The 27,327-nt window shown below is 30.7% G+C and overlaps 1 protein-coding gene across 4 annotated transcripts; it reads left to right on the top strand.

The window, feature by feature from the left end:
• Positions 1 to 2,723: 2,723 nt before the first annotated feature.
• Positions 2,724 to 26,941, top strand: LOC143256508 (Golgi reassembly-stacking protein 2-like). 4 transcript variants are annotated; one of them, XM_076513836.1, is made up of 11 exons: positions 2,724 to 2,926; positions 4,121 to 4,201; positions 7,019 to 7,222; positions 11,013 to 11,099; positions 12,150 to 12,280; positions 14,086 to 14,230; positions 14,445 to 14,568; positions 16,079 to 16,144; positions 20,828 to 20,980; positions 23,061 to 23,136; positions 24,533 to 26,941. In XM_076513836.1, the coding sequence occupies exons 1-11, from the start codon at positions 2,864 to 2,866 to the stop codon at positions 24,540 to 24,542; spliced, it is 1,140 nt and encodes a 379-aa protein (XP_076369951.1). In that variant the 5' UTR covers positions 2,724 to 2,863; the 3' UTR covers positions 24,543 to 26,941. The 4 variants fall into 4 exon arrangements, with proteins under 4 accessions (XP_076369951.1, XP_076369950.1, XP_076369949.1 ...); XM_076513835.1 differs by having other exon boundaries at positions 24,530 to 26,941; XM_076513834.1 differs by lacking the exon at positions 23,061 to 23,136.
• Positions 26,942 to 27,327: the final 386 nt, after the last annotated feature.

Raw genomic sequence — 27,327 nt, 5'->3', positions numbered from 1 at the left:
CATAGATAGCCCTCGAGTAGCTTTGTGTGAAATTCAAAAACAAACAAGTCATAAATGTCTCGAATTTAAGTCAAATACAATAATATTTATCATTGTATCTACAATCTGTCTTTATTTATATAGTGGCCGTTTCAGAAGACAAGAAAATACAAATCTCTTTCTTTCTCAATTCGGCATTAGTAATGTGTGAAAATTGATAATACGTACTGTTGCGTACATGTTTGGTCAGCTTACCTAAACTTTTATTGGTAAAGGTTCAAAGGATAACTAATAAGATGGTTCCTTTGATGGAAAGGTTGCTTTATTGGGATAGTTTAAAATCTCTTAACCTAGTTACTATTGGGAAAATAAGGTTGAAATAAATCCTTCTGATTTTGAGTATATGTGTGCTATATTCTGAAGATAAAAGATGTGAGTGCAAAGGTTTTAGCTTTAGAAAATACAGGCTTGGTGTCAGTAAAATAGTTTTATTTTTCAAACTGGATTATTGGCTTGTGATATACAGATATATTATGTATTTTCTACATGCTGTTTGTAATATAGGGATGTGTAACATTTTTCATTTACTTATATTTGTGCTCTTTCAACCGAAAGACAAAGTTCAAAAAACGTTAAAGTTATCTTTTTTTAGCTTCTTTGTTCTATGTAATAGATAGTATCTATTCTACTCGAGAGGATATTGACGTTTAAGTGTTAGATGAGTCAATGGCTGCAACGTTATTTGCTGGCTGAGTTGATGATGTCCTTATGTCACAGTCGAGAAATGCTGAGGTTGAGTATCAAGTACGCGATTACCCCCTCAGAAGAAAAAAAACAAACGAGCTTTCTCCGCAAATCAAAGTAACCTGGTTTTTGATCGTGACTAATTTGCCAGAAATTCATCTTGAGAGACAAAAAAGAATTTAAGTGTACTACTTAAATTCTGTAGAAGTGGGTGTCCACTTATTTGCACAAGTACGTGCGCAACGTCTGTTTTTGATCAATTATAATAAAGATTGTGTTTACTTTTCAAGCTTGTGTAGTCTTTTTATTTTTCATAAAGAAAACTCAAATTTTCAAATTCAGAGTGCTACCAACTTTTTAATTAGCAGATCTATTAAATACATGTGCAGAAATCAATTTACCTGAAAATATCATAAGCTTATAGATTATGTTGCCATCAACAGTAATGGAAGCCAAAACTTCACAAAAGCTAAAGAGAGTAATCGAAGATTCGTTGAAAACAAAGGATGAGTTCGAAATTTTATTTTTCTCAAGGGGAAGGGTCCGAAGATAGTCTTGAAGGACCAAATGATTCCTCCTTGCCTGTATGTTACGTTAAATCATTTGATTTGTGATTTTATACCAACGAATACCTAGTCCCTTCTCCAAAGAATATTGATTCATGCACTCGACTATTTAGTTAAAACAGTGGATGAAATGTCAGTTGAAAGACAGATTTATGAAACCACAATGATAAGATAGGAAGAAAACAGGTGGTAAAAGCTTACGACTGTTTTTCTATATTTAAAAACTCTTAGATTTCTATAAATTATTTCCTTTTACTAAATTCATCTCAACACATCAAATGATCTCTAGTTTTAGGTATTAATCCAGGTAACAACCTACTAATAAAAATCAGAAGTAAAAGAGACAATTCTTATCTTTGGAATTGCGATGTTTCATCTTAAACTATTGTCACTGTTAAATAATAAATTAAATTTATTCAGTTGTCGGTTTTAACTTGTTTAGTTTTAAAGACAATACAAATCACTGCGATAATTAAAGTTCTTATTTCCATATGAAGAGAATATGCAGGAAGTTATTGATGAACAGTAGAACAACGGAAACAACAACGAACATCTGAAACATGTTTGAACTGTAACAAACATTCACTTTTTGATTGTTTCAGTAGACACATATTCGATCTTAAGGAAGCTTATATTGAACGGATGCTCCTCAGTGTCACAGCGGCATGTTTGCGGAATTAAAACGTTAGAAACTGGGTTTTGATACTCGTGTTGAGCGAAGCTACACAGTGTGTAGCTTTGTACTTAACTCAAACAAACGAACTGAACAGATGAAAATATTAAGTACAAAAATTTATAAAGTTCGAATATTTTATAAAGAGTAATTAAAACACATAAAATATGAAATAGATTAAAAGACATGCAAAAAAAAAGAAGAGAATAGGATAATAAAACTATTGTAACAATATTTTCAAATGTTCAGAAGAGATTTACTTGTAGGGAAGCTATGTCATCATTTAAGTTGGGAGTTCATTTATAATAGATAAACCTTCTATAATTAAAAGTTCAATAATGAATAATCTATTTGAAATTCGTGATCAAGATGGGTGGCTATTGTTTTCCATTTTGTTTGACAGATTCTATTATTATCTGTGCAATAAGTATATTTAATTGCAATTATAAACATTTTTAATTTTAACTTAAAAATTAATTATTTCGTTTCTAAACTTTCTTTAAAATACAGTTAAAAACCTTTTAATATTCCCCTTTTCATTTCATTTGTTAAAATAGTTTAATTAATCTTTAGTTATTTTCCCGTTTTGTTGTTAAGCACTATATGTACTTTATATTTACTGATAGATTAATTGCATTAATATGTTTCCGTTTTCCCCGAAGTTATCTATCTTAATAGTACAGTTACACAATTAATTTAAATAGCAAATACTGTCGTTAAATATCATACTAGTACTTGTAACTACGTATAAAAAGAAAAATAAAATTCTAATTGCATCGACGAAAGAGGGCAGTTTAAGAACAGAGATGGCTGTTAAGCTGCCACGTAATAAGTGATTGAGATTTAGTCTGTTTTATACCAGTAGTGATATTATTTGTGCTGTAACTATTTTTAAACAAACATGGGGGGAACACAGAGCTCACCAGTGCCTGGAGGAGGAACAGAAGGATATCACGTCCTCAGGGTGAGAATGTTAAGTAAGCCAAATGTTAGGCTTAGTGTTAACTTACATTACCTTCAGTTCAACTCTCTTAATATTAATTATCTAACGTGACACTAACACTACAAATTAAACGTTCAGTTATACTTATGTCCCAAATCAGGACACGTAGGTGTACTTTGGTGTACTACTTAGTACTAATATATGATATTCATTGTATAGAGCTATAATCAACCGCTCACGAAGTGTCAAACACAAACATTTTTTATATTGAATTATCTGTAGTTTTGCAGTGCCAATAAGAATACTACTATAACTAATTTTTAAAAACATTGAAATGATTTTAATACTAGCGTATCCAAGAGTGCTGTATTTGGTATTGAAATCAGATTATTTTTCATGTTTTGCCTGGTATTAACAAAACAAAATCTAAAACAGTATTGGATGAGTGTTTAAAACTTGTTTAATTATGCAAGAATACCACAGAATACCCAAACAGCCATTAACAGAATCTTATCTTGCATTAAGTAATATATTTTGTCACTTTAGTGATTAGGAGTGAGTTATTTTACTATAGGAGATACAATCACATTGTTTGTGTGCTGATGAACAGCTCTTTGTGTTTTGAGACTAATCTGCTATTTCAGCAGATTTAAATGGGACTCAGTTCACCTCTTAAAACAAAAAAAAAGTATAGTTTTAAATGATTTGACCTTCAATTTTCTCTGTTGAGCTTCAGATGTACATGTATGCATACAATGAAATTTTAATGCTTTTTTGTTTTTGAAGTAATTGATTTAAAGAAGCGTTTTTGCCAGTGATTTCAGACATGTTAGTAGACAGCAGTGTGAGCATGTGGAATCTGATGCAGATCTAAACTAAGGACATAAATCAAAATAGTATTATGGTGTGATAAATAAAAGTAAACTTGTGTGCTTGTGAGCTGTTTGAGAGAAAACATTTAGAGTAATTTAGTGTTGGAAAATAGTAATGCAAAAGTTATAAAGAAAGGACATTTTTTTGGCTTATCTACAGTAGTTAAAAATCAAAACAAAACTATGATGTTAGGGTTTATCCTAATCAAAACTAGTAGCAAATTATCCCAACATAATGTAACTTTTTTTTTTTTTTCAATTTTAAGGATTTTGTATCTTGTCAGTAACATTTCTGAAACATGTAACCTATTTGTAACATAAATTGTACTAATTATGTTTACAGGTTCAAGAGAACTCACCAGGGGAAAAAGCTGGCTTAGAATCATTTTTTGATTTTATTGTGGCAATAGGAAAAACAAGATTAGTAAGATACTTTAATATAAATAATTATGCAAGTTGTAGAATTGGATACATTGGTTTTAGTTTGATAGTGAAATATAAGGACTCTGCTTTGTTTTGGTGATTTTAAATGTATATTTACCACTTATGTTTAATTAGAAAGATAAATGACCATAAAAATTGTTATATTTCTAGACTGTTGATTTTAAAACAACTGAAAATTTTGTTCGACTCAAATCATATGTACAGTATGATACAATGTTTTTAATACCTGATGAAATGTGTATTTTGTCAATTTTGTTTAACTTGGTACTGAAGTGCTTTTATTATGTTATTATGAACTACATTAATGAATAAAAATTATTAGTAAAAAAAAAAAAGGCAAATCAAAAGCTTACATTTAATCTCTAAAACTTTGTTTTGTTTATGTATGTGTGTTGTAGGCTTATTAATAATAAATTGTTGTGTAATTACTAAGCTTTTCTTAATCTTCCATCTTGCTGGAACCCTAAACCAGATTGCATAGATGTTGAAGTCAGTGGGAAGTGTTATGATTTGTGAATTCTTCTATTAGGAAGATGTTTTAATAGTTTGAGAAAAAGGGAATTTCTTGAGCAAGTTGAAAACAAGTGTTTTCTTATATATTAAATTGTTTGTAGTTTTCTTGGTTAAAGACAGACACTATTCTATACTATCAAGAACTGTAATCATGGTAATTAGATAATATCTGTACATAAAAAAAAAAAAAAAATCTTGTGCTTTTGACTGGATAAAGCTTGGAAACAGGTTTATATAAATTTCTTGAAACAACATAAGTACTTTCATTTATATCTTATTTAATTGCATTTTAAAACAACATTCAAATTATGTACAAAGTTATTAAAGAAAACATTTTCATAAGTGTGTGTGGTTACCTAAACAATATAAATTTCCTTTCATTAAGACAACTCAATTAGCCAGTTGTTAAATATAACAATCTAATTCATAATCCATAAATCTATGAAAATGTTTCAAAAATTGGTATAGCTTTGTTTTTTTAATTCAATTTATTTGTATTTCATTTTCAAGTAACAATTTTTTTTTTAAACAAGTTATATGAAAATATTCATTTATTATATTACAGTAGATTTCTTGTTTGGGAAAAATGGTCAAGGTGTATTGTGGTTAGTCTGCCACTGTATTATGTTGTTATAAAATTAGAATCGTGTTTCTCTTCTATGCACGTTAATAGGGTTACATGTATGTTTTCAGAAAAAGAAGGGTCACTTCCATGTATACTTACATTTGTGAAGGTGAAATTTTTTCTGTACACATTACCTACTGTGAGATTGATGAAACCATTAGAAATTAATTGTAAGCCCTCAGTACTAAATATATATTAGGAGACTCGTTGTAAATATAAGGAAGTTTATTTAAAAATGCTGTAAATATCTTCATGTGCATACAATACACATCACACTGCTTAGGAGACTGTCAGTTTCTGTTTACTTGGTATTAATAGTCATGTTTTGATATGAATCATTACAAATGTTTTAATTTCTTGTAATGTTTTTGAATGTGTGAATCATGTGCTTATTATTTATAAATCGTGCTTAATGTTCATTTCTTATGATGTACTTCTGTTAGTTATGATCAGAATTGTGAATAAGATATCAAATTGTACTTAGTTATATTTTTGATATGCACTTTGTTACATAGATTTGGCTAAGTAGGTTGATCAAAGAAACATCCACAAATTAAAATAACAATCAGTTCTTTTTAACCTCTACATCATAAACTTGCAATTTCTTTCTTTTTTTTTTAAGTACCTGTTGCTTTTTACTTGAATAGTTGGAATAAACAGAAACGCTGATTATTTCACTTGACACTTACCAATATAATTGAAACTTGTTAAATGAATAATCAAAGTAATCTACAAGATTGTTTCATAGTGTATTCTCTAATATAATTTCCATATATTATGTAATACTATTATATTATTATAGTTTCAGTTGCATTCTTTTAACTTTTGTTTTATTAATTAACTTTCAGTTAAGTGGTGGTGATGTTCTAGGTCTCAATGTTATAATTAGTAAGAGTTAAAAAAAATCACATTTAACTCAATCAAAGATGAAATCTCTATTAAATATTTAGGTCAACCACTTTCAGTAACCTGGTTACCATTATCAGCTTGCTTGTGTTTGACCCATTAACAGTTGGAGTTTAATATAGACTAAGCTAATACTACAGTTGCTGTGCCAGCAAATGTGGTATTTGTTTTGATTATTAATAGAGTAGCACAATGAGCCTGAAAATAAATTGTTTTAATTATTGGCTGATGATAAAATTGATAAATTCTTAAACATCAAATGATACAGTAAGTGATATTCAACAAAAATATAAAGTATTAGTTTCTGTTGTCACTTTGTTTATTTTAAGGACAGGAGTCTAAAGGTGTTGCTGATTTATCTAGAAAAGAACTAATTGAATTGTATGAATCAGAATGAAAGTGTATCCATTTGTTATGAAAGTATTAATATTTGAAATTGTTTAGTATTGTTTTGTTAAATTAATCAAACTTTTTTTCAAAATAACAAACATCTCTAGAGGTTTAGTATTGCTATGATTTGCAGTTACTTGTAGGTTTCATTATATTAACATACCTGTTAATAATGGGTTGATGGCAAACTTTGTTGTTTAAAAGAAGATAGTATCATTGAGTGTACCTCAGGATATGTAACATACTTTTATTTTTTAAATTTATAGACCTTAAATTTCAAAACAGTAATTTTGAAGTGTACGAAGAGTTTTTGTATATTTGTTATTATAATTGTCTCTGAATCTGTGAGTGTTTTGCTCTTAGAATCAAGACAATGACTCTTTGAAGGAAATTCTCAAGGCCAATGTTGAACGGCCAGTCACCATGACTGTATACAGCAGTAAAACACAGAACATCCGAGATGTAGAAATAGTTCCTTCCAACATGTGGGGAGGGCAAGGTTTACTAGGAGTCAGTATAAGATTCTGTTCTTTTGAAGGAGCAAATGAAAATGTGTGGCATGTTTTGGTAAGAACAATAACGTAAATAATTTCATTACTTATTGTACAGACTAGTTAATTTATGGAAGACAGATTAAATTGCAATTGGCAGCAATAACATTTATCTTTATTGTGCTCTTTTATCTAGATATTTTAAAGGTAATATGGTTTTATTAAAATCTGTGTTTAAAAACACAACTAATCTCATTATAAAAGAAAAACGAATTGTTTTCAGAAATTAACCTTGTGTGGTAACTAGTTTTTCTCAGTGAAATAATACATTTTATAGGTTTCACAGCTTTACCAAATATTCATTACTTAAATATAGAATATTGCAAGTGACTTCAATTAGCCATTTTTTTCCTAGTACTTAATGTCTATGTATTTCCAATATACAGCATTGTGAAGAAATATCCTTTCATTAATAGTCTTGGCCTATCTAAGTCTAACTCCTATGAGAAAATTCAGTGAACTAATAAAGTTTCAATTATTCTTATGGTATTAACTTTCTCTGCAAGACCAATTCTGTTAATTTTTTACATGTGTATATTGTGCAAAGGACCTCGGTCTCATTGAATGGGTTGGAAAGTGGAAGATGAATTTTCAGTATATTTAAAAGTGTGAAGTTATGCAGTGAAGGATTTTAAATGTAATTGTTAATAACTCTTTAAAGACATGACTTTTACTTATTAATTGACTGTAGTGATCAGAGTAAACATTGCTCTTATTTATAGCCTGTCAAAAAAAATTTCTTGCCTTTTTAAAACTAGCATGGCCTTAATAGTACTGTATGTAATTTGATCCACTTGCTACATTAAATAATCAATTTGGAAATAATATATAAGTGTGCTAATAGTTTAATGGTGTTACTCAATAAAACAGAGCTAGGTGAGTTGTAGAATTTGATATAACTGATTGATCACTGAGCTCATTTTAATTGGTTTCATTCATCAAAAGATTCTCTTATGAGAATTGGATAGTTATAATGATAAAAGTAATAATAAGAGACATTAACTTTAATTAGTTTTATTTTTCATGATAATTAAGTTAAATAGTTAAACCAAACAGCCTTGAATTATTAAAAATGAGAAATTATAATGGCAGTGTTTTGATAACATGAGTGTTGGGAAAATCATAAACAATAATTTTTACCACATTTAAACATGATAATCTTAGTTTGATTACTTGCTTATTTTGTGTTTATACTAATCAATATAACAGGTTAATTGTTCAGTATTCTGTAAAGAAAGGCTTAGAAATCTGAATTTGCCTTTTACTTGCATGCAAAAATTAGGGTTAATAGATTGTAAAGTTCATTGCAGTTAAGCAATTTAGATAGTTTTCTTATGGGTTCTATAAATAATGAAAAACAAAGGTTGAAAACACTTACATGAATACTTATAGTATTCTGTGTTTTGGAAATCTAGATGTAGGTTGTTTATTCAAATACTCTTATGTATGTTCTTTTAAGAATTTGAAATGTATGGAATGCTTTGTCTTATGTGATTTGATTTGTTTAGTTTAAATTTGTTTACAGTATGGTTGAATAGATGTGTCGACGTGTAGAGGTTACATTTAAGATTACTTAATCTTAAAATAAATATCAGTATGAAATGTTATCACTTGAGTGGGAGTGACCAGTAAACTAAACTAAGTCTGCCACCTAACCTTTGTTCTTATTTTTCACTTGTTCCAACCATTTCTTGTGGCATGCATTGTTTCTGTACAGAAATTCTGAACAATCTGCCATTTCAACATAAATATTTTCTTGATTTTTATTTAACAAATCACTAAATTAGTTTCTAAGGTTCATTCTAATGAATATTTGACCCTTGTCTCACTAGTTATTTACCAGTTGAATGTGAAGCCTATAGTTAGAAATAGTTTCCTTATATAGATTTGGTCCTACCTACATTTATTAAATGCAACTACTAATTATCTGATATTCTGATTCCAGCCTGAAACTAACAGTGTGTAATGAAGTGTATTTTCTTTGTAATGTTGTTGCATAGTAAGTCACTTACTGAACTTGTTACAACAGTACCTACTTTAAAGCCACAAATAACTTTTATATGCTGTCTTCATGTACTTCTGAAGAGGAGAGACAAAAGGCTTGAGTATTCTTGTTACTCCTCAGGACTAGACCATTTTCACACTCACCATGTTATCAATAACCCTGATCTTGGCTAAAGATCAAGTCCTACAAGAAAAGTAAAATTAAAAACACTCAACAGAGTTATCTATTGTTATGCATTTTAATGATTGTTACAAGCTAATGTAGTGGCAAATGGACATGTTAGATGTATTGTAGCTATATTGAGAGCACTTGCATACAAATTTTATTTCATATGAAACAATTTACCCTGACCATCCACATAGAAATGAATTTGTTTTAGTTGTTACTTTTTACAACTTTTTAAAACTGTTTTTTAAAAACATTTGAAATTATCTTTTGAAAGCATTACAAACAAATTACTTGAACATTTTTTTATATTAAAAAAAACACAAACATACCATAGATATGTACAAAAAGCCAAAATGTAAAAACATTATGGTCTTTATGCTATCGTGGTTCATTAAGGCAAGAAAAATAAACTTATTAATTGTATAGATAAAAGGTGTCACATGTGCTATGTAATTGATTTGAAAGCTGGTGTTGTAGATGATAATAGATTAGAAATTCCTTGAACTCAAGAATTTTGACTGTAATTCAGTTAGATTTATTTGTTGAAACATTGTATTTGTGATTTTACACACACACACACACACACACACCAGTCAAACAAAACATATTAGAGCTGGAATGATTTTACCTAAATCATATTGGAAAGTTTGTACCAAGTCCATGCTATTAGTCCTAGCATTTCTACAATTGTCATACATGGTCATCTGTTAGAATGTTATTTAGGTTGTTCCTTCTGCTAGAATGTTATTTAGGTTGTTCCTTCTGCTAGAATGTTATTTATGTTGTTCCTTCTGTTGGCTTTGTGTGGGAAGAGAAGTGTTAGATAAATGACTTTTCATATAAAATGTTCAAAGCCCACAAAAATGTTTGTCTTTATGTGGTTTTATGTATACTTGAAACTTGTATATATAATATTTAAAATGGGTATTATTTAATTCAACTATGATTTTAGTTTATTCTAAATAGTGTTTTTTAATAGATTTTGATATTTTAAATAAAATTATTAGTTTTAATTTAAACGTTTCAGGGTCCAGGAGTGGTTATTCTGAACATGCATCTGGGAAACTATTATGTTCATAGAAGTAGACCAAATACATGTTAAAATAAAAGCCAGTGGGAAGTGTTTGAAATTAAGTAGTGATTTCTAACAAAATATAAGCAAATATCATGTGCCACTTTTAAGTAACAACATCCAATATGGCTGAGTGTAAGGGAACCTGTTTTGTAGATTATGAAAACAAGGTAGTTTTAATATTTTATTATAAGTAGATAAGCCTTGAATTTTTCAGTAAAAGCTACAGAAAGTTACATTTTAAATATGTACGTTCGTGTTGTCATGTAAAATATTTCTTACAAGTGATTTTGCTGTATTCCAATTGGATAAAAATAAATATCACTCATGTATAACTTAAACAATCCTCAATGTCATGAATATCTTGGTAGAATGTTTTTGTTCTTTTTGTAGAGCATGTATATCATGTCAGTACATTCTAGATAATAATAGTTTTGAAAGTATCCATGTATAGTTTGTTTGAATGTACGATTATTTAAGAATGATGCAAGTATTTGCAAAATTTAATATTTTTAAATAATTATCAACATTTTTATCATTTTATTTTTCCATCAAATACAGGATATCCAACCACATTCTCCAGCAGAACTAGCTGGGCTGGTGCCTCACCTGGATTATGTTATTGGTGCTGATTCTGTTCTTCATGAGGTAGAACCTTCAAATAAATTAACAAGTATCGTTACATTCATAATGTCTTTTTGTTTCTTTCTGTTACGATTGCTCTGATGTATCAACAAAACTTTATTTTTATAATTAAAGAATATTGTATTGAGGTACGATAATGTGAAATAGTGAAGGTACAAACCCAAGTAAGATCAATATAATAGTTATAAAGATCTCCATGTTTTAAATCTATCAAACTAATGAAACTTCATTTAGAGAAAGCAACTAAAGTCAATTTCTTACATCAAAACTTAAAAGAAAAATCTATTTTGGTGCATTATTTAAAGTATGAGCCATCTGAAAAATATAAATAACCATACGTTATGTGTGCCATAGCATAAGTGAATGTATGAAGTACTGGATAAGTGTACTGAAAGCATCTTCAAATAAAGTTCTAAAAATTGAGATGAAGACAAGTGGCCATACCTAATTTATATCACTATTGAAATCCTTTAGATTTTAAGAGGTTGATTAAAAATATTTAAATTGGGTCAAATCTAATTCTGAACTTTTAAAGACAGAATCAAGTTATAAGTATAGTCAATGTTTTTATTATTACCTTCATAACAAATGCACAGTTAATTATAAAAGGTAAGATTGTAAACATTTGAAACAACTGAGTAAGGACTTTCTATGAAGTTTTTTTAATCATTATTAGTGTAGCTGTTATATTGGTTTCACTTTTCATTGAATATTTCCATTACTTTTATACTGTGTTCTGTTTTGGTTATTTTAAAAAAACACATAATAGAAATCAGTAATTTGTATAGAAGTATAACCACCGTAGGTATTTTGATGAAGAGACTTTTATATTTGCTACAGTAATCTAGATTGGCTTTTGACTTAAGAGGAATACAAGACTACTTAACTTTTGATAAACAAATCTAAATTGGTCCTTATCTTAAGAAAAATGTATTAATTTCATTAACATAATTTGGCATTTTGTTTTGTAGTTAATAACTCTGTCATATATAATATATAAATATACAAACATTGAAAGATTTACTTGATAGCTTTTTATTTTGGTTGACACAGTCAGAAGACCTCTTTACATTAATAGAAGCTCATGAAGGCAAACCTCTAAAGCTGTACGTGTATAACACAAACACCGACACTTGTCGTGAAGTCACTATCACACCAAACAAGAACTGGGGAGGAGAGGGAAGGTAGGATGTATAGTTTACTTAAGTTCACATGTCATTCAATATATGCAGCAGGACTTGTTTATCTTCCTAGGCCCTGTAGTCGTACTTTTTATTGCCTTGGTTATAAACCATTGTACTGCTCTACAATTTCTGTTGTATGAGGCTTTTGCATAATGCATTAAGATCATTTTAATCACCTTTATTGTACTTTTAAGGTTTATGCAAATGGTTGATAGTAGTTAAACTTCTAAGGGCTCTTTTTGGCAACTCATTGTCACTATATTCCCTGTGTCTTTTTTCTTTCAACTGGTATAGCATCTCGTAAAGGAACTGGAATGTTGATTTGGTCAAATCATACCTTATTGTCATCAAGTTTACATAAAGATATCTTCTTGCAGTATAAAGGTATCAGCATGTTGGTTAGATATGATGCAGAGCTTGTCTGGGCATTTTTAATTTTACAAACATTTAATTTCTTATTATAGTTCTAATCTGTAACCAGCATAGATCAGTTGTGGAAATGTCTTGTGCTGTTTAATATTTTTTAGATGTTTTATGTTGGTAAGGTGATTAATGAATTGCCCAAACATTTTAAACGACTGTCTATTGTTAGGCCCAGCATGGCCAGGTGGTTAAGAAGCTCGACTTGTAATTAGAGAGTCACAGGTTCAAATCCTTGTCACATCAAACCCTTTCAGCCATGGGGCATTATAATGTGAAAGTCAATCTCACTATTTGTTGGTAAGAGTAGCCCAAGAGTTGGTGGTGAGTGCTGCCTTCTCTCTAGTCTTACACTGCTAATTTAGGGATGGCTAACACAGATAGCCCTTGTGTAACTTTGCACAAAATTCAAAATCAAACTGTACATTCTTTATCATCATGATGAACTGTATCTCATTTGCCACATGTTCTTGCATTTTTTGACAGCTGGTCATCTGTTCAATTATTGTGTGAAGATGGTTCACCTATACATAAGTCTTGTAAATTATTGTTTTGAAAATTCCAAAGGGGAAGGTCATACTTCAATTGTTATGAGCCCTAAGTGTCCTTCAGTTACTTTCAGTGACAAGCTGTTGCTGTTGATTAAAGTTTTTCATTGTCTCTGGTGTTTGACAAGTAGCCAGTTTTTTTCTTTGTGTTACTAATATGACTTAGCTAAAGATATTCTGTCTAGCATGTTTTTATATTTGTAAAATAGAAACTCTGCACTGGAAAGTCCTTTAATATAATCCCCTTTAGTCCCCCTAGGGATAAATTTTAAGTCATCTGTACTTGTAGATTACTGCACTTCAAACTGAATTACCAAAAGAGTTTTTAGAATTTTCATCAAGTATCACAAGGTCACAGAAGTGACCAGGAGAAAGATGACTGGACATCTACTTTTTACAGTAAACTATGAACTATTGTTTGTAGTATATACTAAAATTTCAATGTAGTTTAAGATCTAAATTTAAATTCAAATACAATTTCAATAGATGATTTCTTTGTGATCATGATAGTGTAATTCAATGGTTATAATACTAATTTGTATTCTTACACATTGCTACAGAAACTTACTCTTATAAATTTATATTGTAAAGCTTTCATTTTTCTAAAAATCATTATTATTGTTATTAAACAACTCTATCAGACCTGAAAAGATAAAATATTGTAATTCATAGACAGACTGTAAAACATTCAGTATTTTTATACCAATTGTTTCTTAAAGAAATAGTAATAATAAATATGAAATTACTGTTTTGATTTTTGTGAAGTTTTTTCACAAATTGAAATATTTAGGTTTAATTCTCTTGTTTGTGTTTTTTTTTTTCTTCTTATATATGCAGCTTAGGCTGTGGGATTGGTTATGGTTACCTTCACAGGATACCAACAAGAGAACCAGAACATAGTAAACCAGTTTCTGCTAACAACCAAACAGTCAGCTCTCAGCCTACACCACCCAAAGTCTCTTTAACAGGGGGTTATTCATCGGTAAGGAAGTGTTCAGAAACAAAAATGTACTTTGATCATAAGCTTTAGATTCTGTGATATTTGTATTATAATTTGTCTAGAAAATAGGTATAAAAAGTTATTTGTAAATAGCATATATTTTACATTCTAATCTTGTCTAGCATATATTAATCTTTTATATTACAATTTTTTAAAATTAAGCACTGAAAGAGGGAATACTGTTTAATTATCTCAGGTACAGCTGACAGCTCCTTCCACCATCACAACTGCTTCAGTAGAAGAAGCTGTCCAAGGTCTCTCAGCCTTGAATGTAAATAGTTCCCTTCCAGCACATCCATCTGTAGTTCAGAATCCATCAGGTAAGATGCTGTCTTTTAACAGAATATCATTAAATTGTATGTAAACTTCCTCTTGTTATTATTTCTAAGTTTGTTCTGTAGGAAGTTTTGGTGCATCAATTTCCTCATAATTAAATCAGCTTATCACTGTGAAGTATTTAAGCAATATGTATAGATATGCAAGATTAACATTTTACTTAGTGTTAAAACAGTTAATTGGGTTTATGATCCTTCTCTTTCAAATAACAATGGTAATTGTTTAACTTTACTAAAATAATCATGATTTCATTTCTGACTGACATTTCATGGTTTCATTTATTAGTAAAGTTAATGTTTTAAATATGTTTAATAGTTTTTGCTGCTGTAAACTTAAGATAACTTTTAATGTTTATTTGTCCATCTAACAAAACTTTCAAATAAATATTTTGGATATCAGACCTAAAGTTCTAGGTATTTCTTGTTAGGAAAAGAATGTGCAATACACTGTAGAAAATGTGGGTATACAAATGTATTAGAAACAAATAATAATGATTTCTGAGACTGTTAGTTCAAGTCTTTGCTACTCTATTTTTAAAAATTTCATTTTTTTTCCTCACTGGTTTGTTGTATTCCTAGATTAGCTAAAACAAAACTCAGCATTAACGCTATTAGGATGAACATCTGTATTTTACAGAACCATGATGGTGTATATACTATAACTCTGAAAGCATTTATTGTATCTTCACAGAATTGACACTTAACCATACTTTATTGAAATAGTATTATTAAAATAATAAATTTTTATTTAGTTAAATAATGGTCCAAAGAAAGCAGAGAATTTCCCATATTTTATAGTTTTTCTCACTTTTTATCAATGTTGCAGTAGTCATTAGAAATTCAGCTACACCTGATGTCTTTCTTGTGGGAATCGTCCTTAAGCTGGAAGCCAAACTTTTATAATTATCTGTGTAGGAAACAGCTAGTATAATACATTAATTTTGGTAGATTGGAACTTTGACTTTTTATCAGTTAAATATAATGTTAAAGAAAATTAGTTTGAGTTCCAAACTTTTTGGAGGGGAGATTTAAAAACAAAAAAACAAGAGAGAGAAAATGAGGTAACAAATGTCAGTTTTCATATGAGGGAAGATGTAAGTTTGTTTTAATATTGCTTTATGAAATGAAAAACTTAATACCAAAGTTTGGTTTATTAACCACATTTTTATACCAAGTTTGTGTGTGTCTGTATTTAACTAAATTTTGAATATAACTCTGAAAGGTTGTAACATGCACACTTTGCTCTATCCACAGCAAAAGAGTTGAACGTAATCTACGAGATAATGTTTTCTAAATCCTTGAAAGTGTGAGCTCTTTCATTTAAATTAGATATGGTTGGCATTACCGATTTACTTCAAGAAAGTAGAATTTTAGTTTATTGCGAGTCAAGAGAGGAATACATTTATTTAGGTTTGTTCAACACTTGCAAGGAAGCTTTAAACCAATAGCAATTGGCTGCATCTACTGTATTTAGCAAGTGTTTTTATAATTGCAGCTCCAGCCGTACCTTTGAAGCCATCTCTATCGCCTGCAGGAGGAGAGCCTATTGTACTGACAAGTGGTATGAAACATTTCATTTCTCTTTATGTAAAAGTAGGGGGAAACAACATTCAGAATTGATCAAACATGTGTATGTAATAAAAACTTGCAATGTCTTGGAGATAAGTCTCTTGTCAGGCAGTTTAAACTGTATTACACAAAAAGACTTCCATATAACGCCTAAACTGCCAGACAAGACGCTTCTGCCCTAAATGTTGCAAATAATAGTTTTTCTTTATAGACATGCATTTTGCCAGTTTTTTAAACTTTTTCTTATTTTCCATCTTGTCACCTTTTCTACTGCGTTTTTTCCTTCTAAAGTTTACAGAAATTTTGCCAGCTTAACCACTTTACTGCTGTTTTGTTACAGTTTACAAATGAAAGCCAGGACATTGGGTTACCTTTAGTGTAGATGCCTGTATGTGGTAAAACGATCTCCCAGAAAAGGTTCTGTACTTTCAGTTTCTCTTCTGGGATCTGAATGCCCACCCATGTATTTGTCATATGTGGTGACCTGTGAGGGAGAGGATCTTGGTGGTTGACAGGTCCAACCCCAACACAACATTTTGGCCTTGAATTCCTGTAGAAGGGAGGCCTTGGGATGTTTCTCTCCACTGTCATTCAACTGGTAATTGTTGGACTAGGGTGAACCAAGTACTGTTGTTGGGCATTTTTAATGGGTGTTGTGGAAATACTGATTCTGGTTTTTGGATGTAGTGCTCACTAAACCCTGGCATTGCTACAGTGACTTTTTGTTTAGCATTGTAGCGAGTCTCATTATAGGACTCCGTGGTTGGTGGAGTAAGTGGGCATTGAACCTTTCTATTAGGTATACCTCAAAATCTACATAAAAATAATTAAAATCAGCTTATTGGAAAATACCACATGTAGATGACCCTGTTCCACAGTCATTGCTACTATCAGGTCCTGTACCTCGTTTTTTAATTCTTCATTCTTTATCTCGCAAATTCTTGGGGCATATGTCTGTTTTTATTCAGAAGGGATTAAAGAGGCATGCTGGCTCTCCAAAGTTAGTAAAAAAACAAACTACATTCTGGGACATCTTGGTGGAAATATCTACCCAACAACACAGTGAGCATCTTTTAATTTGAAGACCATTGGGAACATACTCATTGTAGTTGCTCCCCATGCTATTTTGAATTTCTCATGACAAGTTATTGTCATATGCTCTCAGATAACAACCCTTTTCTCTTCTATACTGGATCTTTTACTTATTTTCACACACCTAGTCAGTTTTTGCCAATACTTAGAGCTTTTCTCATGCACCTAGCATTTTGTTTCTTTCCCTTGTCTTCTTGGCAATCAAGTCTCAGGCAGAGTAGTTGACTGTTTCCTTTCGGGCCAATTGTCTCTATTTTACACTGGTAAAACTCCAGCTTGCTCTTCATTGGTCTGTTAATACATTGGTCAACCATTGCTTTCCTGCCTCCCTTGTTATTCTTTTGATTGTTTTTAACTGGATCTGGCAGGAGAATGTTTGTTTTATTTTTCCTGCTGCTTACCACCAAGCTATTGTCCTCCACTTCTCTAAGCCATGGAAGGATACCAAGATTCCTTCTAACTATCATCCAATTGCTTTGTCTAGCTGTCTGTGTAAGGACTTGGAGGATGGCATGTCTTGTTTGGCTTCTTGGATCAAACAACCTTCTCTTGCTTATCCAATGAGAGTTCCATTGACAACTCTTCACTGTGGACCACCTTATTTAACTTTAAATGTCTATCAGGGAAACTTTCCTCAAGTGGAAACATCTTGCTTCTATGTTCTTTGACTTAGGAAAGGCTTATGATACTATGTGGAGGTATGCCATTTTGTGGCACCTTCACTCTTATGGGTTGTGTGGCTATTTATCCCTTTTTTAATTTTTTATCTGGATCTTTTTATAGGGCACACAATTCCAAGTCCATGTGGGTTCAAAACTTTCCTGTTCTTTTCACAGGAACTGAGTCCCTCAGGCCCTTGTTTTGAGTGTCACACTCTTCAGTATCAACATTAATGTTATTGCTACACAATTTCCTCGTACTGTTGCAAACAAGCTGCATGTTGAAGACTTAAATCTTGTATCATTCATTGAACATGAGGTTTTTGAGAGGCATGTTAAATCTGCCCTCAGGTGATTGTTAAATACACCTCAGCAAATGATTTTACCTTTTCTTTCTCCAAAACTGTTTGTATGCCAGTGACAGAGTATGTGCACCTTGATCCTGAGCTCCATCTTGGCGAAGTTGTTCTTTCTGTTCTTGGGGCTTATTTTTAAGCATAAGCTGACTTTTGTTTCTTGCATCAAGCAACTACATGTCAAGTATCCAAGGGCACTGAACATCCTCTCTTTCACTTCAGGAGTGGATTGATGCTCCATGCTTGCAATCTATCATTTCCTCAATAGATCCAAACTGGATTATGGGTCTCTGGTCTCTAGTTCTACTAGGACCTTATCCTTAAGGATGGTGACCCCATTCACTGTCTGTGGCTTAGCCTCTACACAGAGGCTTTCCACACTTCTCTAGTCCAGAGTTTGGTACCTTCGAGTCCCACAAGACTTCTCTTTGCCTACACTGTTTGCAACTTTCTTTGCAGTATGTCATTAAACTTTGGATCTTTACCACTGCATCCCATCTGAGGCTGATTCTTTTTTCTGTGGGCTATGCTATTTTGGAATAGACAGTCTGCCATTTTTCTTTTTGGCCTTTGAATCCTGGCTGAATTAGGTATGTCATTGGATGACATTTCTTTCTCCAATGATCAACCCATCCCACCATGGCTTTATTACCATCCTCACCTGTGACCTTTTTATTTGTTATCTGAGGAAAACAGATGCTTGCAATTGGAAGTACCATTTTCTCCATGCCAAACATCTTTCAAAGTGGTCTTCCATTCCCGTTTATACATATGGTTCGAAATCCGATAACTTTGTGGCTCTGTGGTGATGTGTTGTCTTGATGGTTTCACACAGGGTCCCCTATACAATATCTGTGTTCACTGCCAAGTTGTATACCATTTCTCTTGCTGTTGGTCACATAGAAGCTATGCAGTATATCAATTTGTACTACCTACACTGACTCTCTTAAGTCTACTGACCTTGCAATTGGCTTAACGTTAGTTCTCATTGTTATTTTTGATATTTTAAAGCAATTGGCTCATTTTTCTTTATCTTGTGTTTCTATCTGTTCTTTCTTGATACCTGTCCACATTGGTATCTGATACTGTGGCAGTCTGTTCTGGTGCCATCACAATGGTGCCTATTCCATACATGGACTATGGTCCTGTATTGAAGGCTTGGCTTTGTGCCAGTTGACAGTTGACTTGTGAGCAACACTTAACAAGCTTTTCCAGAGCAAACCACTTGTTCTTTGACTGTCTTGTTTCTATAGGGATTGGAAAGAGGAAGTTTTTCCTGAGTAGACGATGCATCGGGCACAGTCTTTCAACTTGTTATTTTCTTTTCTATGGAACTGATCTGCTAATGTGCAGCCTTGTGACACTCAAGTCACAGTAGTCCACAATTTACTGTCGTGCCATCATTACAATTGTAAGTAATGACACTAGACTTTTTTATGTTGGTTTACCTCTGACATTGGACAGTGTCATTGGAAACAGTGACACTGTCCAACTTGCTTTTGTTTTTAACTTTTTATGAACCATTGGCTTTTTTAATTCTATTTATCTAAATTTTAGGCATTATTTTGTTTTAAGTTTCTACATTTGTTTGGCACAGATAACCTTTATTTGCTTTGTGCCAATAAATATCAACCAATCAACATTTGGATTCTCCAGGACAAATTTAAAAAAAAAAAAAAAAAAGAGCTGACAACAAAAACTAGCTTGTCGTTAATAATTAGTAAAACAAACATTATAGAAGTGAGAATAAAAATAAGAAAGACAAAAAAAACTCCTAGGATCGAGGTTCTCAGTTTCCTTCATCTGGAAACTGAAGATGTGGCAGCAATAAAAATAAATATATAGTGAATATAATGTTTTTAAATTTAGTGGGACATGGGACGAGTTAGGCTAAGGTGTAGTTAAAGGTATGAAGATGTTTGGATTGAAAACAGTACGTAAAACATTTTTATAGCATGTTTTATACACGCATAATTTTGAAACTACTTTGGGGGGATTATTAAATTAAAATATCCACTTTCTGGTTAAATCATTCATGATATGTCTACAAATGTTCCTTAAGACATGTTTCAACATTCCAGGAAATTTTGTTGAGGTTAAAACCTTTTCCTGAGTAAAATAAATTGATTTGAGAAAGAACCTTTCTGTTTTATTTGTGGGATTTAAAAGTTTATTACAGTAAGTGGGAGGTTATATATATATTGTTGCTCATGACCACTTGTTTTTTATCAGTTTGTTTTGGACAAATCATTTACTGTTTAAGTGTAAACTGTTTTGCTTTATCAGTAAGTCCTATTTTCATAAAATGTATCGTGCTTTATTAGATAAGAAAAAAAAAAAAAAAACGAAGCATTTGAATGTTTAGTTTCTTGTATTGCAAGTTACGGTTATAAACACCTTCACAAATGTGTTGTAGGACCTGTTTTGAAGTAATGAAACACTATTGTTATACTGAATTAAATTTTAAAATAATCATAAGTCGCTTCTTGTGGAATATTTGTCTTAACAAAAAAAAGTAATTCATCACTAAATTTTAATGAAATTTTCTTTAAAACATTTTTTTCCTAGCTGCCACTGTTTCACCTGCAGTCATGGGTGGACTTCCTTTCACAACTCCTATTAATCTACCAGGCATGCCTCCTATTACAGTTAGTGCCACCCTGCCTCCTGATGCTTTGTCAGGCATTGTCACCTCTGTGGCCGGGAAGCCATCAGGATTAGGTAAGTCGTCATGATTTGTTTTATAGACTAGCAGTCACAATGTTGTAGTTTTAAATATTCTAGGTATTCCAGGAATGTCATGACTTACTTTATCCTGGAAGAAAAAGTTATGATTTCCAATTAGTATGTTGGTATTTGTGAATTTTTCAAAAATGCAGTACTTGTAGATTTGACTGAACTACTACTTTTAATTGATCATTTTTAGCAATATTGAATTCTCTACAATAATTTCTTCTGAATATTTTGTTTAAAATTTATTTTTATCAACTTTAGAATAGAACCGAGTTGTGCGTAACCTAATCACCTGACGAAAACTCAAGTGTTGGGATCTCTTTATCAGATTATTAATTTTTATTTTGAGTAGAATAAAAGATTAAACTTTATATAATTTAGGGGAGTTGAGATGTTTGCTTCTTTCAGAGGTCAAATCTGTTCAGAATATACTATGAGATTTGATAATTGTTTTTGTTTGATTTGAAGATGTGATCTAACAGCATAAGCCCTTATGAGAGAAATTGTTACTTGAGATACTTGTACTAGTGGTTGGATTTACATGGTCTCAAGTGTAAGAATTTGTTTGAGATCTTTGTATAAAGCAGACTGAATAATGTATCAGTAAATATTCATCAGACTCTGTGTTTTAGTATTAATTTTGAGTAATTTTGAAATACTTTATGCTAAGATCATAAACAAGTACTGTTTCAAAAACAATTCTTGGACTACACATGTTGCACTTGTATCTAAATATCGGAAGTGTTTTGGTAGTAATTGCTAGGCATTGAACTCAAGCTAAGTGTAAGGTTCTGTACAAGCACATTTATGCTAATAACATTTTCCATGTTTAATCTAAATGAACATTTAAGACAATTCCCTTTGGTTGGTTGTTTGACTTTTTAACTTCATAATCAATATGAAAGTCTCATCTAAGTCGGTTATTTGTCTTTTAGTGATGGAGTCAATGAATGAACATTTTCATTTTTAATACTTTTTGAACATCAAAGGAAGTTAACTTATTACATTTTATATTTTTGATTTATTTTTAGTATTACTTACAAAACAATAAGTGGTCAGTAACTTGTGTTTTTCTATTGTGTATATTGCAAATCCTTGTTTTATATCTGTAACAAAAGAATAATTTTGCAGATTGTTTTTAGTGTAATAATCAAATACTTTGTAAATAAATTTAAAATATTGGTTACAGTTAACAATTTTGTAGACATTTATCTGAAAAAATGTGGACAGTTTTTATCAGCTTACTTTTCTTACATACCCCCACTAGTACAGGGGTGAGTCTACGGATTTATAACTCTAAAATCAGGGGTTTGATTCCTCTTAGTGGACTCGGCAGATAGCCTGATATGGCTGTGCTTTAAGAAAACAAATAATTCTTTTTTATTTCATGATTTTGAGTCTGTTTTATGTTCTTATACAGTTAATTTTCTACTATATTGACAGCAAATGGCCACAATATAACTCTATAAATAATATGGAAAAAGTTTATTTAAATTTCAGTATATTATTAAGAAGTAATACACTTTTTAGTGTAAATATTGTATCTATATTCAAAACATGTAGTAGGTTACTTTCCTGTTTATTTATTAAAACAATAGTAACAATTTGTAAATTTCTTTTCATAGAGAAGAAATGGTAATAGAATATTGCATTATTCTTAACTAGTTTGATTTATTATATACTGTTGTGAAAATTAGGCTACATAATTTGATTTATTGTATATTGTTATTCGTTTTTGTTTTTTGTCAAAGTAAGTTTTTTCTAGAATTTTTTGACTGTTGTGAGATGCAGGCTAAAACATTCTAAACATGGTGAATTGAATTAATATTTTTCATTGTATATCATTTAGTTTAGTAAAACTAAAACGTATCCTAAGATGAGCTCCCAGACAAAACATTTAAAAGAATTGCCACTCACCAAATAGTCCCAGCTTCTGGAATAATTACAATTATTGTAGCAACAACAAAAATTAATTTTCAAAACTTCTGCATTATGCAAAATTATCTTTTGCGTTTTCCTTTCAGATTATTAGATTTTGTTTTCTACTTTAGAATTCCTTGTTTTCTAGATTCTCAAGAAACCAATACAACAGTTATTGGAGGAACAGTTTCAACATCACAAGGAATGGCTGCACCTCAACATCTGTAAATTTTGTTTATATTTTGCTTGATAGTGTTGGAGTCTGGTGCACAATATGCAAACCACTTACTGTATTAGAGGCAAATACACTTTGATTGAACTTTTTCAATGACCACTTCCTTTCATATTATACCTTATTGTTGCTACTGTTTGCAGGTTGTATGTAGCCTTATTAAAACAAACAAAGATGCCACAGAAATGTTTTATTTCTGATTCATATGTAGGATTTGAAGTGTGCAGAGATAATCTGTGGTTTTAAACTGTCATTCTATTATTAAAGTATTTATTATGGGGGGAAAAAGCTAAATATAGTGATTTTTTCTTTTTTAATTCTCCTCGACCACAATTTATTTAAAAGGGTTCTCTTGTTTGTCAATGTCCATTTTAAACTTGTAACAAGAATTACTCAAGTAAAAAGTAAAAATATCCAACTTTAACTAAACAGATAAACATGAAAAAAGATATATTTCACAAATGAAGGTTCTAAACACTAAAACATCACTGAACATTACAAGTTCAATAAATAAAGTTGTTTCTCTTATCATGTTAGAGTGGTACAACTTGTTTGTATTCTAGTATGCTATACTTTTGGTTTTAGATATAATTATTTTGGGTGGTTAATAGTGACCTTTTTAACTTCTTTTGAAGTTCTATATGAAATCATCATTCCGAAAAATAGGAATTTGATGGTGTACAATTCTACTCTTATTTTAATTCGCTAACAGCCATTTCGGTAGATTTGTTTCATGAAGTTTTACAGTAAAGGTAATTATTCTTGTAAAGTTAAGTTGATGCACTTTGAATTAACCTTTGTAGTTAAAATTCAGTCTTTGGCCAGTCTTCTGTTTTGTGAATACATGCCACTACTAACTGGGTTAAAATGTGATTTTAAAATATATATGAATTCCAAACTTTACACTATGTATTATGTTTTAAAAGGTATGTTTTTTTTTTAAGTTCTAAAATAGTTGTATGGTAACTGTGTAAATGCATTGATTTATAATCTTGATGGTTTTTAATTTTGTTTCCATACAAAGCAAATTAAGTTATTTGTACTAACTGCTGAAATTGAATTATTATAAAATTCAGTGAGCCACAAACTAGACACTCCATAGTAATTGGTTAAATTCATCTAATAAATGTGATCACCCATTCTCTGTGATAGGAGATTTAGAGAGTCTAACTTTGTGTGACACTGAAATTTAAATATTCTATAGTAGTTTCACAGTGAACATGCATATTACTTCATCTGATGAGAGGAACAGTAGGAAGATTGACTGACTTTATATTACATGCATTAATTTTAGTAGAAAGTCACCTAATCAGACCATTTGGGTGTAAGAAAAGTTCACCACAAGTTTCTGTTGTGGTTGTATGTTACATTCTTTCTTCTCTTAGCAGGTTATCCTAAGTCTTCTGTCACTTCTGTGGTTGATGCAAGTTCTTTTTCTCCTGTTTCCATAACAACTCTGCCTCCTCCTGCAGGCCTTCCTGACTGTAACACCTTGGACTTTTCTTCTATTTCTTTAGTACATTCTACAGGGACTGACCAATCTTAGACATTTATTGTGATGGTTAGCAAATAGCTAATAATCAAAACTGATGTTTACAATATAACAAAGGAAACTTTAGAACTTGAAATTCAACAAATCAACAGTTGGCTTTCATGTTTGTTTTTAGAAATTAAAACATTGTTTAAATTTGAAACATTTCAATGTTACTTAATACATATTTTGTGAAAAGGTCTGTTTTATGTTTTCCTATTATTATTCCTTATTGCATTTGAAGGCAACTGAACAAACATTTTCTTTATTTCTGCATTCAAAGTAATTGATGGTATATAGAACCATGTGAGTGAAGTTTATCTAAAGCAGGGATTCCAAAACTTTCTTGTCTCAGGACACTTCATATTCAGAGAGATAATATTCACCAAATTGATCCACAGAATGTAACTTGCAATTGTCCCCTATTTACTTTTATAATGGTATTTCTTATCAGCATGGCCACTTTGGAAATGGAGTTAGTTGTGAGAATGTAGTTTGTAAGTGCTGCATTGACCCACTTCAAATTGTATAATAATAATTATAGTTCCCAGTTTAAGAATCCCTGGTCTTGAGTACTTCACAAATGCATATTTGAATGTTTATAGTTTTTTTGCTTTGCTATTTTAATTTGTATTAATATTGTAAAGTAAGTGCCATTGCCTACACTTTCTTTAAATATGAATAGGTAATTGTTTTAGTTAAAAATTTGGAGCTGAAACATTTCCTTGTGGCATCTGTTGCAGAGGTAACAAATAGTTTTAAAGGAAAAGAGCAGCTGTAGAAAAACAACTAAGTACTAGAATAATGAAGTGTATATGAAAATGTGTCATCTATTTAGAAAATAAAAGTACAGAAACTTGGGGTGGTGGGTATGCCATGAAAAGTTTTGGAAGAAACAAGAGTAGCCACCAGCACACTACTACTGTTAATTAATAAAATATTAAGGTTGATTAAAAAATTTAAAAGGCAAATAATTATGGCAAAAATATGCATGCTTAAAGAGAATGAACTAGTGAACTCTATGAAATAAACCAAGAAAACCCAATTAACAATTTTGTTTTGTTTCATTACAATTTCAAATGAGGGTATTGGTTAGCATGAAATAAGAAATATCCGTACAAGTTTAATGGAGTAAATAAGTTTTTTTTGTAAAATATAGTCAAAAATTCCACTCTCTTGTATTACATAAGGGTTACAGCAGTTTCCACTTTAGTGATTTTCTGGAGTAACTTTTGTGTTGTATTTTTTGTTCAACTTAATATCAAGTAACTAACACACTACTTATATTTTAGAACTGTTTCCAAGGATTGACTTTGTGTGTTATTAGTTCTCATTAATAAGAAAATTTAATGTACAGAAAAAACACATTTCAAACATTTGCTTTGCACACTTCAGTTTTGTGTGTAATTCCAAGTGCTTTCTTTTATTTTAAATACTTCAACTATGACTGTCTGTAGTTCATATACAGGGAAAATGCAGTACATTTAACATTGTACATAAAAATGTGACATTAGAAAATGAAAATGTCTAAGATACTACTGTGAAAATATGCAGGGTGGACAAGTTATGAAGATTTTTTGGTTTACAGTGGTATACATTTTGTAAACTATGATATACTTTAGTGTTTTAAACTATTATGAAAAGAAATTTGTATACTAGCTTTAGACCACAGAGAAATATCTATATAGTTTACATTTGTTGACATTATGGTCTAGAATTTAAAAAAAAAAGTGTTTATTAATGTCCTGCCCAATGTAGTACTTTTTTCTTGATTGTGGTCTTGAAGTAAGCCTGATGGGGAACAGTTATATTATTCTCTGGCATGAATGGTCTGTAAGTAGTGGTGTTTTAAACGTAGTATCTCTGAAAGAAGTTAACCAGAAATTCCATATAGAAACTCTGTGTACGTCTGTCGAACACCCTCACTACAGCCTTAATGAAACATGCTATAAAAGCCTAATGTACTTTTTTATTTGTCCCATAGTTTTGTAGCAGTGAGACTGAAGACTTCTAATTCTAAAATCCATGTTTAAGTGCCTGTGGTGGGCACAGCACATAGTTTGTTAGGTAACTTTGTTTAATAACATTTACAAAGAACAAAACTGTCATACAAGAGATAAAACAGAAATGTCGTATACAATTGGATTCTCAATTTTTAACTACTATTGCTTATAATAATAAATACTGAAATTGTTCTGAAACTGAAAATTGTACATTCAGCAAAAATAATTCATTGTGCATAAGAAATAAAGTTGACTGTTTTTCATTGTCTAGACTACTACAAATTTATAGCAATACTTGTTTCAAAATATATTTCAACAGAATATAACTTTAATGACTTCAGTTAACATTTTTGTGGTAGTTACTGCTACTTCCTGAAATTTAGTATCAGTATCAACTTATTCCAAGTCTGTTTTGCATGACATATTTAAGCAGAATAGTAAATGTTTTTGGAAGGTGGGTGAATAAAAACAATAAACAAAACTTTAGTTTTATGAGTAATCATAATATGATTACACTTTTTTTAATTCTATTTAATGGATTATTCTTAGTTTCTTTGTTCCACGGTTTAACTAAAAATGTAGCAAGTTTAACAATGGAACAACTATAAATCTAGGTATTGATAAATGATAGGAAAATTGTTTGCTCGGT

This window comes from Tachypleus tridentatus, chromosome 7 (assembly GCF_004210375.1).
Source record: "Tachypleus tridentatus isolate NWPU-2018 chromosome 7, ASM421037v1, whole genome shotgun sequence".
NCBI lineage: Eukaryota > Metazoa > Arthropoda > Merostomata > Xiphosura > Limulidae > Tachypleus > Tachypleus tridentatus.
This window is presented reverse-complemented; position numbering and strand designations above follow the sequence as displayed.